General features: G+C 35.8%; 2 protein-coding genes and 1 pseudogene across 2 annotated transcripts; 2 read left to right on the forward strand and 1 right to left on the reverse strand.

Moving 5' to 3' along the window:
- The first annotated feature begins 4,107 nt into the window (after nucleotides 1–4,107).
- LOC126799141 (triacylglycerol lipase OBL1-like) lies at nucleotides 4,108–6,971 on the forward strand. Its single transcript, XM_050526265.1, has 5 exons — nucleotides 4,108–4,714; nucleotides 4,997–5,244; nucleotides 5,354–5,387; nucleotides 5,499–6,235; nucleotides 6,523–6,971. The coding sequence occupies exons 1-5, from the start codon at nucleotides 4,339–4,341 to the stop codon at nucleotides 6,778–6,780; spliced, it is 1,653 nt and encodes a 550-aa protein (XP_050382222.1). The 5' UTR covers nucleotides 4,108–4,338; the 3' UTR covers nucleotides 6,781–6,971.
- Nucleotides 6,972–7,189: 218 nt separating this feature from the next.
- Nucleotides 7,190–9,391, forward strand: LOC126799959 (triacylglycerol lipase OBL1-like; annotated as a pseudogene).
- Nucleotides 9,392–10,202: 811 nt separating this feature from the next.
- LOC126799865 (uncharacterized) lies at nucleotides 10,203–11,260 on the reverse strand. The gene has a single exon (XM_050527128.1). It carries the CDS (start codon nucleotides 11,114–11,116, stop codon nucleotides 10,436–10,438), a length of 681 nt encoding a protein of 226 aa, XP_050383085.1. The 5' UTR covers nucleotides 11,117–11,260; the 3' UTR covers nucleotides 10,203–10,435.
- Between the last annotated feature and the right edge of the window lie 1,049 nt (nucleotides 11,261–12,309).

Consider the following 12,309-nt stretch of genomic DNA (forward strand, 5'->3'; position numbering starts at 1 on the left):
TTCGGTCTTAAGTGCCACCTCTAATGCAAAGACTGCAAGACTCTGATCGAGGAACCAAGCCAGTCATGCAACTGACACACTTGGAAACTTGCATTGTTACATATATATAGTATGAAGGGAAAGGGTTATAGTGTTATACCATGCCAGTTGCATACGTACGTTAAAGAATTGAATCAAAAGATTAACGAGCAAGAGATATATAGTTGTTGACATTTGATATAAGTATATAAATAATTAGGAAAATGTTTTAACATCATAATATGGTGCCAGATCCGGCGCCGCAATCTCACACGGCATGTCATGTCACTTTGCCACATCACCAATTACAAATAATCACAAAATGTCATTTTAATGAAAATACAATTATATCCTTGTTAATCCAATGACTCTAGATTATTATAAAAAAAAGTTGTAGTTCTTTTTTATATCAATTTTTTTAAATATAATTAAAAAAAATATAATATATAAAAAATATGTTTGAATATGTAGATATATATGTGTGTATGTGTGCACGTGAGCGAGATATGTGCGTGTGTGTGGGGTATATATATAGTAATTGTATTAATTAATTATAACTAATAATTAATCATAAATGTAAAATAATTAAATAAGAAAAGCATGAATCTTGATATATTTGTCACTAGAAAGATTATCATCGACATAATTATATTAAATATGGTATTAATTAAGATATGTATACTTTAAGAAAAATAACATTTGTTACCTTACATATCCCCTTAAATCGATTATACCTTAACAAAAGAATATTCTATTTCAGAAAAAAAAAACTAAAAAATCTTATCAAAAGTTTTCATCTAAATATAAATGTTGTAGTTACCTTATATCATTTGAAATTTAAAAATAAATATTATATATATATTTTTTTGAAAATATATTTTGTGCATCTATATATATATTTTGCGCGTGCACATACATATTTCAAGCATATTTTCGTAAATTTCAATTTTTTAAATTATATTTTAGAAACATTATTGTGATGAAAAAGAAGAAATAATAAAAAGAACAAATTGTTTTATAATAATTTATAACTATTGGATTAACAAAGATATAATTATATTTTCATTTACAATCACATTTTTATATAATTTTAATTATTGATATGGCAATGCATGTCACGTAAGATTGCGTCGCCGAATTTGATGCTATGGCTCTCTAGCACTTTAAATAATTAATCACCTGATGGGAGGAAATGCGTCTGGAGGAATTACATTACAAGCAGGTCTGCTTATTGCCACATCCATCAACGCTGGAGTACTGATGCGTGAAATTAATTGAAGTAGCTAGTTAGCTAGAAAGCGACTGTACTGATATATTAAATTAATGCTATAGTAAAAGAATTTCGGATTTGTGTGAGGTTAGTTTTTATGTTGATATTGCCGACACTCCCGACAGACGAAGATCTTCTCTGTATTAGACATATATTGTTTGTGAAGCAAATAATAATATCAGGTCTTTTTAACTCAAAAGGTTTTAGGTTATTTTGTAACATACTAAATTGATATTATTTATTGATTTGATATTAATCGTTTCCGACTAAAGTGTGTTATAATATAGTTATTTAATATTATTTTATGTGTTTTGTACTTTTTAATTTCTTTACTATCATTTAATTACAATTTTATTCTAATAAATTATAAATTTAATAAATGTATTATGAAAATTTAAAACTTGAAATTTTATTTCATAAAAAATACAATTACATGAAATTTAACTAATTTAAGTTACATAAATTATAATTGAATAATTAGAAAATACTAGTATTCAACTATTCATTAATCATTTGTATTTTCTATAATTATATAGCCAAAATACTATGAAAACTAAAACTAATTAAAATTAAAATTATCTTATAATGAATTATTACTTTTTATCTTATTTCATAAAAATTAAAATGTAATTTTAAACGTAACTAATTTAAATTTCATAAATTATATTGAATTGTTAAAAAATATTAGTACTCATGATTATTCAATTATTTCAATATATCAGTCAATATATCCGAATAATAGTGATTTACATGTATTTTTAATTATACTTATTTTCAAAAGCAAAGTTAAAAATTATTAATTATATTTTAAATTATTATTATTTGTTTTTTTATTTGTAACCTAGTTATTAGTTTTAATAAGTGATTTTTGTTGTCTTTAAAAATTATTAGTTTTATATCGGTAGTGTTATATATTTAAGGAGTTATTAAATTAAAAAAAACAAGTTTAATTCTAATTTAGTGTTGTAGTATATTATTTTAACAAAGAAAAATTCAGTTTTATTTGAATTATATGTATTTACTAAATAATGTTGATATGTATTTATAAAATTATTCACAAAAATAATAATAAAAAATAATTTTTGAGACGGAATCCGATAAATACGATCGGGATCGGAGTTTCGACGAGTTTCAATCAAACTCAATGCGGTTGGCATATCATTTTTAACCCATGTACGTGTTGGTGTGTGCATGAGAGTTATAAAGCTGTATGGACGGTATATAGTTCGATGATGGCATAACTGTGTCGTTCAATCTTATCCTTAACCGAGATAATTAATATGAACAACATTATCGCATTCCAAAACCAATAAAACACACAAATAATTCAAATAAAAAGCTTGTACGTACGTGAGACCTTGCCATTTATAGATCCATCTTATCCTGATCTTTGCCAGACTTTTTCAGAAATTTCCAGTATATATTGAGCTTGTATTGTGGTGGGTTTTTCCGGCCATGAACTTGAAAGCAGAGCAAAACCTAGAGACTAGAGTCCCCGAGTCTGCTCGATCTTGTTGGTAGAGGTAAATGTATATCCACCATTAATGATAAAAAAGGGCAGCCAATCTCAGTTAAGTAATGTTACGTAGAGACAACATGCAACTAACAAAAGCATGGATCATCAACCCTTTGCTGTGACTTTTCTGTTTTATAGTTGTGATCTTTCTCATTCTTTACAAGTTTTATGAATCAAAGTTGCAAGAGTGTCCGTCAAGATTTAAATACTTCTGTTCATATCATATTATGTCATTGCATGCTGATATTTCCCCATCTTTGATACATGATTTGAAACCGATACCAGATAGATTTTGAATTGTAAATTGCTTCACTGTCACTTGAAAAAAATATTATACGGAACTTTGTTAACCGAACGAGTTACAACAATCTATATATTATGTATATATTAGTAGCCGATTACCAACCATGACCCGACTAGACTTCACTTGGGAATTTGGGTTAGGAGAATTACATGTAGGGTGCAAAAACGTAAGCCCTGACCTGAATTTGAACAGGGCACCATGCTATACCTGGAAACCCAACACATAAACGTAATTTAGGAACCACTCGTAACGTTATAACTAGGGGCGGATCCATTCATAGGCCAGACTAGGCACTTGCCTAGGCTGGGATTTTGACCTTTGTCATGGAGTATAAAATTTACTAGAGGAAAATCATGTAAAATTGGTAGATTTTGCAGAATTTTGGACAAGTTTTAGCCCTTCGATCCGCTTTCTTTCTTTTTTCTTTCTCTGAATTGTAGCCAAAACGATAGTATTTTGGCATTTTCATTAATACTTAATACATGAGAGTCAAATAATGATGTTGTTTCATTAATATAGAAAAAAGAGAAGAAGATTTACGAGTAGTCAGGGATAATGAACTAATCTAGTTGATTATGTTGCTGCCTCTATATTAATTGACAAATACTCAACTCTTCTTTTTTTTCAAAAATAATAAAAGACTCAACTCTTCGCTCTTTATCTCGACTATTGCCAAATTATCCAAAATCACAAATTCAATTGTTAGAACCTTTGTTCTCGCCAAAATTTATTTTTCTCTCAGGATTTATTTTAGGTAAAAGTCCATCTTCAGTTCTTTATCTGGATTTTAAAATCATGATCATAAAAATTCATTATATATGTTCATCTTAATTTTTTTTGTCATGGCTGATAAAAGTCTCTAGATCCGACACTGGTTGTAACACCCGAATCTGCTCGATATAGACAAGCTAGCGAAGACTCGGGCAGGCCTTAGTATGAGTTTGGCGCATGCAAGTGTTTTCTCCTTCCATCATGATGATGAATACGACATAGAAAACTACATGCATATCCAAAAACCCAAAATGGACACAAGAACAAGCAAAGCGCTCTGCAAATTGCCACAGAACCTCACATCTTGCAGCTTCCTTTTCTCCCCACGTAGCACCCATACCCCCTTCGTTTGCTTTTCATCTCCAAATCAACCTTACAATAGATACTCGGATCCATTCAATCACTTCCTTCAATATTCTCAAACATATAATCTAAAAACCCTGAGAGTGCGCCATTCCAATGGCTACCGAGTTCCAACACAACCAAAGCAGTAACGGACACGACCATCAAAACGGTGATCACGACATCGACGGTGATGATCAGTTCGGGTACCTGATCGTTCGGCCGGAGAAGGGTGGCTTCTGGGACCTGGCCAAGTACACAGTGTTGGGGGACATAAGGAGTGGGGTTCGGTTTCTGGAGGGCTCCGATGAGCAGGTGTTGGGCGGCGTTGCGGAGGGGCAGAGATGGGTGATAGTGGTTTCTATCATTGTTCGGAAGATTATAGCTCTTTTTGGGAAGCCTATGGAGTGGACTGGCTACGTGGTCGACTTCATCCTCAACCTCCTCTCTCTCAATGGAAACCTTCTTGGCTTACTTTCCAATGTTGTTCATGGTCAGTATATTCGTATTTCTCAATTTCTGGGATTTACCCAATATGTGATTCTTCATTGTTTTGTTATCTAGTGTGTTTTTGTGTCACTTTGCTTGCTATAGTTGAAGATTAACCATGGGTGAATATAACTATTTTGAAATTTTTTATAGACCTATCCGGGAATTAGTAACATTGTTCATCTAGTAGATTAGTGATGTGTGGATATGTAAATGCATTGTGGACATTTCCTTAGTTACGAATGTGATAACGGGTTGGTTATTGTAATGGTGATTGGGGAAGCAGGGACGGTGATGGTGCCGGAGAGGGGGACGGAGACTTTCATTAGTACAATTGGTCAATTAGATGGGAGGATAAATCTGTACAGAGGTGAAACTTTAGCAGAAGATATTGTTGGTTCTGTTTATTCTGAAGAAATAAGCATGAAATCAGAACTAGGGAACAGGGCTCTTATGGACCTCTGTATCATGGCTTCCAAGTTAGCATACGAGAATGCCAAAGTCATACGAGAAATCATCGTCGATCATTGGAAGGCAAGTTAATCTAACAGTGTTCTAATAACTCTAGGAAATGAAACTTGCAGTTACTTATTCATTATACATACTATTGTACTAACCAGATTAATTTTGATGATGAAAACAGATGCATTTTGTGGAATTCTATGATTGCTGGAATGGTAAGAATTACATCTTGAAATATGAGTTTGGTCATCAATGCTAAGGTTCTAAGTTTTGGCATGGAACTCCATTAATTTGATCGCTCTTCTCCTCTATTGATGATTTGTTAGATTTCCAGAAGCAGATGTCCACCCAAGTGTTCATACTTTGTGACAAACCTAAAGATGCAAATCTCATTTTGGTAAGTTTCCGGGGGACAGAACCTTTTGATGCTGATGATTGGAGTACTGATTTTGATTACTCTTGGTATGAAATTCCACAATTGGGTAAAGTACATATGGGATTCTTGGAAGCCATAGGCTTGGGCAACAGAACCAATGCTGCAACCTTCTACGATCAAATTCTAGTTTACAATCAACTTCAAGAGAAACAGAAGCTCACCCCTCAAAAAGCTTTTGTGGTTAGCGGAAGGCCTTCAGAAGGTATTGCAGCACTATCCTCCAATGGCTTGGAGAGAGTTCCACCAGATATGGTAGAGAAGAGCGCATACTATGCTGTAAGAAAAAAGCTTAAGAGCTTATTAAAGGAGCACAAAAATGCAAAATTTGTTGTTACAGGGCATAGTCTAGGCGGGGCGCTTGCGATCTTGTTCCCTTGCGTGCTGGTGTTACATGAGGAGATGGAGTTGATGGATAAGTTGTTGGGTGTATATACATTTGGACAGCCAAGGATAGGGAATAGGCAGCTGGGGAGGTACATGGAAGCCCACCTGAATAATCCGGTCCAGAAGTACTTCAGGGTTGTCTACTCCAACGATCTTGTTCCCAGGTTGCCTTATGATAACAGAACCTTCCTGTTTAAACATTTCGGGGTCTGCCTTTACTACGACAGCCTATACAATGAACACGTACGTATTCAAGTTATTGACTATAAGCTTTGATTTATCAATTTTTTGCGCTTTTCTTATGACATACATCAACATTAGGATGCTTATTAAATTGATACCCCAAGTATATCTCTGTCAATCTTTAAAATGTTCATCATAGAGTATTTCATTTTCTCCATAGCTGTGAATTGATGAAGAAATGCATCTCCATTATGGGTTTGAATCTTATTAACATCTGATGAACTTTTTCATGCTTCTGATATTCTAGTACTGAGTCATTTTCTTCTTTCACATGTGCATATTTGAAGGTAACTACGGAGGAGCCAAACAGAAATTTCCTTGGACTGATTTTTCTGATACCATCGTGCCTGACTGCGGCTTGGGAGCTATTAAGAAGTTTGACAATGGGGTACACATATGGACCAGAGTACAAAGAAGGTTGGTTTTCCATTCTGCTACGGATCATAGGACTTGTTCTTCCTGGTATCTCTGCACATTCCCCTACAAATTATGTAAACTCGGTGAGGCTTGGAAAGGAACGACGGCTTGACCAAAGTTATCAGTAGATTGGTAGTAGAAAGTTAAATGTATAGCGAAGGAGGCTTCGTAGTGTGATCAGAACGTAATGATGGTAGTAGTACTTTATCATCTTGTTTTAGACGAAGGTGATATGAAAGTACGATGTGCAAATAAAACGAAAATAATTTAGAACACTGAGGACTTAATGTCTTTAATGAGTCATGAAAACTTCATAGCCGATATTTGTTTCTCGCTAAAGGATTGACATTTGACAAGAATGACCGGACACTTCTTGGAGTTTCAACCTTCATATTTACGCACACTGAGCGACCATACCAGTTGAAATTGGAAGAAAACAACTATATGTATAGTCCATTTCACTGGGACTTGACAGGTCTTCAATGTTGATGCCAAGTAGTGGGCGTAAAGGAGGGTCTCAATCTCCATTATTCCATGTGGATGAGTAAACCAGCTGCACCTACCTGTGCTCGAATACGTAGATATGTACTTGGCATTAGAAGTAGCACGATACTATGATCAGAAAATCTCTGAATAGAATGTCATAACAATTAAGGAAAGGCAGATGTCGGTAGAGTACTACTGCTGACACTCTCAACACTTGCGGTGTGTTTGGATTTATGCTGCAGTCTATGCACACGTACGTATCAGTATCAGTTTTTACGCTTTCTTCAGTCTTTTCCTCGATCTTGACTTGTTATACATATTCCTCATTCGTTTCATCTCTCTGTAGCTCGAGTATAGACAATTCAATGGCTTCTTGGTCCCAAGAGAACTGCATCAATGGAGTACTCGAGGATGAAATAGATGCTGATGGTGCTGGAGATGGTGATGGTGATGGTCAGTTCAGCTACCTGCTCTTACTACCAGAGAAGGTAAGCCTCTGGGTCTTGTTTGGGTACGCCGTGTTGGGTGACATAGAAAAAGGGGCCGAGTTCCTGGAGAGCTCGGAGCCAGATATGGTGGCCTCTGTGGCTCAGGAGCTTAGATGGGACATGATGCTCATCATATAGTCATCCGCAAATTCACAGCTCATTTTGGGAAGTCACTGATTTGGAGCGACTACGGCCTGCTCGCTCTCAGTGGAAACCTCTTTGGCTTGGTCTGCAATCTTCTTCATGGTACACAGAGATAAACCCCTTGTTCTTTTTGTCTTCACCTTTTTTTTTTTTGGTGTTCTAGGCTTCTAGCTAACATGTCATGCATATGGTTCAAAAGTTCGAATCAGCTTGAAGATACAGAGAAACATGTTATAACCTGCTGAAAAGATTAGATGACCTAAAATATATTTCGGTCTCTTCATTTATTTTAAGAATAAATGGATTTTGGGTCAGATGACCACTTCTGAGTTCTGACTTAGTATCACCACCTTATGGTGAATGGAGATATTGGAGTACCTTTGGGAGAATTATAAACACAACTTAATGGTTCTGGGGTTCTAATTGGTTGAATGATTGATACATTACGAATTTGTGCCTACGACCTAGGAATTATATGCTTCATGCTAATGAGTGAGTAATCAGGAACAGTGGTCGTGCCACAGAGGGGTACGGCGAATTTCAAAAGTGTAATGGGTCATCTAGATGGGCGCATAGACCTGTTCAAGAAGGGTGAAAGCTTAGTAGAAGACATAGTTGCCTCTGCTAATTCTGAAGAAACAAGAATGCAATCACAAAAGGGTAACCCTGCTCTTATGGAGCTCACCATTATGGCTGCCAAGTTAGCATATGAGAATGCTGAACTCATAAGAAAAACCGTCAATTCATCAGGCAAGCTATATTTTACTATTGTTCTCTTTCTCCATTTTACATCTTTGCAATAAGCTGTACTTACTAGTTCAGTTCAACTAAATGAAAGCAGATGCATTTCGTGGACTTCTACGATTGCTGGAATGGTAATAATTGACTTTTAAACATTGTATAAGGCAGATGCTTTATATGCCAACTTTACTTTTCTTCTCCTTAATGGATGATGATTTGATAGATTTCCAAAAGGAGATGACGACAAAAGTGTTCATATTTTGTGACAAGCCTAAAGATGCAAACTAAATCTTAATCAGCTTCAGGGGCAGAAATCCGTTTTACGCTGAGGAATGGAGCACTGACGCTGATTACTCTTGGTATGAGAATCCCAAATTTGGTAGACTACACATGGGATTCTTAGAGACCTTAGGATTGGGAAACAGAACTTGTCCTGTAACCTTCCACAATCATCTTCAGAAAAGGGATCAATAAAAAAGACCTTTAATAGGGACCGAAGCATTGTCTTCTAATTCTGAGGTTACCATTACTGGTTCAAGCAAAAATAATCCAGCAGCAAAGAGAGCAATGAGTGCATACTATGCTGTAAGAACAAAGATCAAGATCTTACTGGAGGATCATCAGAATGTGAAGTTTGCAGTTACAGGCCATAGCCTAGGTGGTGCTCTTCCCTCATTGTTCACTTCGGTGCTGGTATTTGATGGGGAGATGAATGCGATACAAAGGTTGGTTGGTGTCTACACATTTGCGCAACCAAGGAAATATGATGTGAATCATAACTCATAAGTGCTACTTTCCCTTAAATAGTGAGTGCTCAGTAATTACTACTCCACCGACTTAAATCGATCCAATATGAAACGAAATCACAATGACTACTAGACGGGATTCATGGGGTTAGCCTCCACAGTTGAATATAACACTTTTTATGCTGTTTTTAGTCGATTTATTGAATGGATCTTTTTGACTCTAGCTCCATCCCCTTCTATACCACAATAGTATGGTGTCATTCGTTTTGACTAATCCGGTCCCAAAGTACTTCAGGGTTGTCTACTGCAATGATTTTCTGCCCAGACGGCCTTATGATGAAAGGAACTGCTTCTATAAGCGTTTTGGGGTGTGTCTTTACTATAACAGTCGATCTTCTGAACAAGTATGTCTTCCAAGCATTTAGTTTTGCCTAAACTCTTAACGACAGATATTTGGTTTTTCCTTCTCATTTTTTCCTTATCATTTTCAGTATTTACTATTTAGTATGTTTTCTTTCATGTGTATTTGAAGGTAATGGAGGAGGAGCAGCCAAACAAGAATTACTCTGGAATGAAACATTTGATAGAACATTATATGGACCAGATTATGCAGAAGGGCGGCTCTCCATTTTGGCACGGATGAAGGGACTTGTGTTTCCTCACATGTCGGCGCATTTACTTTCCGATTACATCAACTCGGTGAGGCTGGGGAAGGAGCGCGTCATTCAAGTGTCCTCTTCCAAGAGAATGATGCTAGATTACCAAAAACAAGTAGAATAGTAGATACACCAATGTCAAAAAGGTTTGTTAAGTTCATATGCTGGAAGATTACCAAAGACTGTAGAATAGTAGATGCACCTGTAGAAAAGGTTTGTTACAGTTCATAGTTCATATGCTGAAAGCTTATTCAGGGAGAAGAAATACTAAAGCTGCGACATATTATTGAAATCTTTCCATCATCATTCATTAAGTATTACTAGCTTGCTACAATAGAAGCAATTCATATCAAACTCCACTATGGTAGTTACAAAGCAAAACAATCCCAAAGCAAATCATCAAAGCCTCTCTTTTTGAACAGATGCAATTCATATCAAACTCATATGGTAGTTAAAAATGTATACATATAGAACAAAATGAATCAAACTCGAACAAAACCCCAAACTCAAGAAAGAACAAAATCAGAAGTGTCTGTAGCCCAAAACATTCTTGGCTGTTGTTGCCCTACCGATCCTCCCCCCTGCCCTGATATCACTTCCACCACAGTTAATAGCACTAGCAGCAATGGAAGACAAACCCTTCAGCTCTTCAAGATTCGCATAGCTCTTTCTCGACATCAACCCTCCATTGCCCCTATTCTTCTCCCCTGCACTCGCCGACTTACTCCCTCGTGAACTCGACAAAACTCCACCGTAGTAGTTGATCTTCGAACCCGGCGGAGTCATCTCAAGCCTCGTCGCCGGCCTGCGGTTCTCCTTCTCCCTCCTCAGCACCGCCGAGAAGTCCGGCACAGATTGAGCCACAACAGAAGACGAAGCAGACACCTTTCTCCGGGGAACATTGTTACTCGGAACAGTAACATTAAACTTGACCTGTTTCTTAACCGGAGTCGGTTTCGATTCTCTCTCTTGTTCGAGTTGATCTTGATCTGGGCTCAGTTGCAGATACTTGCTTCTAAGCTTGGATTCTCTGAGTTCAGCATATGCATTGTATCTGGGGCCTCGCTCCATGTGTTCAGGTTCGGATTGCGGAACTGGGTTGTGGGAGAGGAGGAGAGATATGGGATCGAGGGTGTGGAGGAGAGATTCAAAAGCTGCTGCACCCACGGCGGAGGTTTGTTGATGATACATAGTCTCTGCCATTGTTCTCTACTTCTGTTGTTGTCTTGTTGAAGATGAGATTGAGAAATCTCAGAGCGTTTACTTTGGTTGGAGATGTAATAAAGGGCAGTGCAGATTCTTCTGTAGCTTCTTGTAATTTGGGACTTTGATCTCTCTGGAATTAAGGTTTTGGATTGCAACGGTCGAAATAGAGGGAGACTCCCTTTCTCTTGCTTCTTTTATTCCAACGTTCTTATTTTTGGTGGGTCCGGTCTGATAGATTTGGGGAAAAGTCAAAAGGTTTTGTTTTGAAATTACTTTGGATCCCAAGCACAATGATGGTGGTGGTAATAAGGCTTGTGGATCTTTTCTCGTCCGATGAGAAAGAAAGATGCCACCGGAAATTTCCTCTTTTTGGCCCTTTACTTCCGGCCTTTTGTCTCGGTGGTTTCTATATAGTTTTGGAATAAAGAGTTATGGAATCACTCGGTTTGTTGTTAGCGGATCTAGGATTTGAACATACAGCGAGCTTGAAATCGGCAGAAGGAAAAAAAAAATTTGGTCAATACAATATATATCCATATAAACTAGACGTTAATAAGTTTTTAAAAATATAAATAAGTGTTAATAAATGTAAAAAAGTATTCTAAAAATCAATGATAAATTAAAATACTCAAACACATTTTTTTTCTCAAATTAATTAGATTGAAACTTAATAAGTGCAATTTCATATTTAATACATAGAGTATTAAGAATATTAAAAGAGTTAACTTGAGGATTTTTGATGAGATTTAAAAAGAAGAATATCGTAATGTAGGAGAATACATACTAATAATCCAATTATATATATATATATATATATATTTATCAACATTAATATATTAAAAAATTTGGGGTGAATACTGTTGCATGGACAGCCCTGTGTGTTGTGTTATGATATATGAACATATTAGATCTTGAGCTATTGAGTTGAAAAGATTATAAATATTGTGACTTGATCATTATTTTGTTTCGAATACACAATCTATAGATTTATGGCTTTGAAAATCTGAATTTGTCTAGGATCTTTTTAGTAAAGTTCATTTATTTTTATCACTACTTTTGTAGTCTCAATGGTTCTCCTTGATTGGTGGATGATGAGATTGCTTAATTCATTCTTAAGAGTACAAACTTACTCATCAACTCCTTCTGTTCTAAACGCTCTGGTCAACTTATTATACTTAATTACTTTCCTT

This window comes from Argentina anserina, chromosome 6 (assembly GCF_933775445.1).
Source record: "Argentina anserina chromosome 6, drPotAnse1.1, whole genome shotgun sequence".
Lineage (NCBI taxonomy): Eukaryota > Viridiplantae > Streptophyta > Magnoliopsida > Rosales > Rosaceae > Argentina > Argentina anserina.

Excerpts from the sequence above, each read along its gene's own strand:
- LOC126799141 (XM_050526265.1), top strand. The coding sequence starts at position 4,339 with ATGGCTACCGAGTTCCAACACAACCAAAGCAGTAACGGACACGACCAT. Across the intron at positions 5,245-5,353 it reads TCATCGTCGATCATTGGAAG|ATGCATTTTGTGGAATTCTA; the intron begins GCAAGTTAATCT and ends TGATGAAAACAG. Across the intron at positions 6,236-6,522 it reads ACAGCCTATACAATGAACAC|GTAACTACGGAGGAGCCAAA; the intron begins GTACGTATTCAA and ends GCATATTTGAAG.
- LOC126799865 (XM_050527128.1), bottom strand. The coding sequence starts at position 11,116 with ATGGCAGAGACTATGTATCATCAACAAACCTCCGCCGTGGGTGCAGCA.